The following is a 1,623-nucleotide window of genomic DNA, read 5'->3' as shown; positions in this document are numbered from 1 at the left end:
ATTGTGAAACTAATTTCTACTGCAGACAGAGAAAATTGAGCTGGAAACAACTGTAGTTGATGAAACAAAGGCACGAGATTCATGCTGTGGACAAGCAAATAGAAGGTTCAGTGGTTAGTTCAGTGTTCTTCTTACATTGTTTTGTTGAGTTCATAAGAACTATTAGATTTTCATACCCATTTAGTAATGTTTTTACATACAATTATTAATTGGCTAAATTTTGTTATTTATGCTGTTGCAGATTTCTATTCTGTCATGTCAGAGGGCAGTGCAAGCGATTCAGATGCAGATAATGAAAGTAGGTATGGAGTAGATGTTGAAACAGATGAAGATGATGGGATATTTTTCGACACAAATGACTTTTTGTCTGCGGAGACTCTAAGAAGTGCTTCCTACCGAAGTAGAGACAATCCTGTATACACTTGTAGCCCCTGGACAAGTGAAAAAAGATCTTCTTTCTCTGGTCATTTGGCAGATGTTGGGATGGAAATAAAGGCAATTGAATTTCCATATATCAAAAGAAGGGATAATTTACCAGAACCAAAGGAGAAAGACAAGCCTGTTGGGTTATGGTCAATTATTAAGGATAACATTGGAAAGGACTTGTCAGGTGTTTGCCTTCCTGTTTACTTCAATGAGCCTCTGTCCTCGCTACAGAAATGCTTTGAAGACTTGGAGTACTCTTATCTTGTCGACCGAGCATTGGAATGGGGAAAACAGGTCAGCTTCTCATCTGCTATTACATTTGCGGTAAAGAGTTTCTTAAATGTTGATTTACTGACTACATATAATTCAGGTGGTTGACTTATTGGGCTAGAAATTTGATTGTGAGGTGCTGTTTGAGTGGAACTGCACTTTTTTTTTACACTGAAATGATTTTGTTGTCATTAGTATGAGATCCAGCTCATTGGCAACTAGGTGATTGGGCAGGACAAATAAGTTGGCTATGGAGCATGCTAGTTTCTAAGTCAAAAGGGTTTAAAGTATCTTCGCTGAGAGTTAATGTGATTATATATTATATCCCTCTCTTTCGAAATTATAAAAACCTCATCTCCTAGTTTGCAATGTTTACTCGACACCCCATTCCTCTAGGGTTTCGGACTGGGTGGAAACTTACAAATTTTAAACTTGGAAGAGATAGCATGAAAACATTACAAGCTTGGAGGAGAGATAATTCTAAAGGAGAGGGACGTAATCAATAATTACACTAAATATGATGAGGTCTGTTCTGGTTTCTAAATTTTCTGGACTATTGAGTTCTCACTTATCCAGAAACTATTGAATTATTTTGATCAGCTGGAAGACATTTGAGAGAAGAGTAAATACACTAAAGCAATACCAGGTTACCTGAAGGCTCCTTAATAAAGTCTGTCAACTATCTTAAGCTATAGCCTTTTATATTGATTTCTTTTGAGAACTAAAGTTATAGTTCAAATATTTCACAATCCAGCTTTGAGGTGAAGACCCCTTCTCTCATATCTGCAGCCTGTTCCCTTTCTCTATTATCAGTTTCTATCGACAATCATATATTACTTGGTCCTGGCATGAGATAGTTATTGCAGTTGATAGTTTATTCACCTTGGATTGGTGAATTAGAATTGTAGTTAGTTGAGTTACAATTGA

The 1,623-nt window shown here is 36.5% G+C and overlaps 1 protein-coding gene across 1 annotated transcript in view; it reads left to right on the top strand.

Moving 5' to 3' along the window:
* Positions 1–1,623, top strand: part of LOC105156662 (oxysterol-binding protein-related protein 1D) — a 5,374-nt gene that overhangs the window by 1,690 nt on the left and 2,061 nt on the right. Inside the window, exons 3-5 of the mRNA XM_011072863.2 lie at positions 26–113; positions 242–721; positions 870–879. Of these exons, the coding sequence (XP_011071165.1) occupies positions 26–113; positions 242–721; positions 870–879 (578 nt within the window). The remainder of the gene's footprint in view (positions 1–25; positions 114–241; positions 722–869; positions 880–1,623) is intronic.

This window comes from Sesamum indicum, linkage group LG2 (genome assembly GCF_000512975.1).
Source record: "Sesamum indicum cultivar Zhongzhi No. 13 linkage group LG2, S_indicum_v1.0, whole genome shotgun sequence".
In the NCBI taxonomy this organism is placed as follows: Eukaryota; Viridiplantae; Streptophyta; class Magnoliopsida; order Lamiales; family Pedaliaceae; genus Sesamum; species Sesamum indicum.
This window is presented reverse-complemented; position numbering and strand designations above follow the sequence as displayed.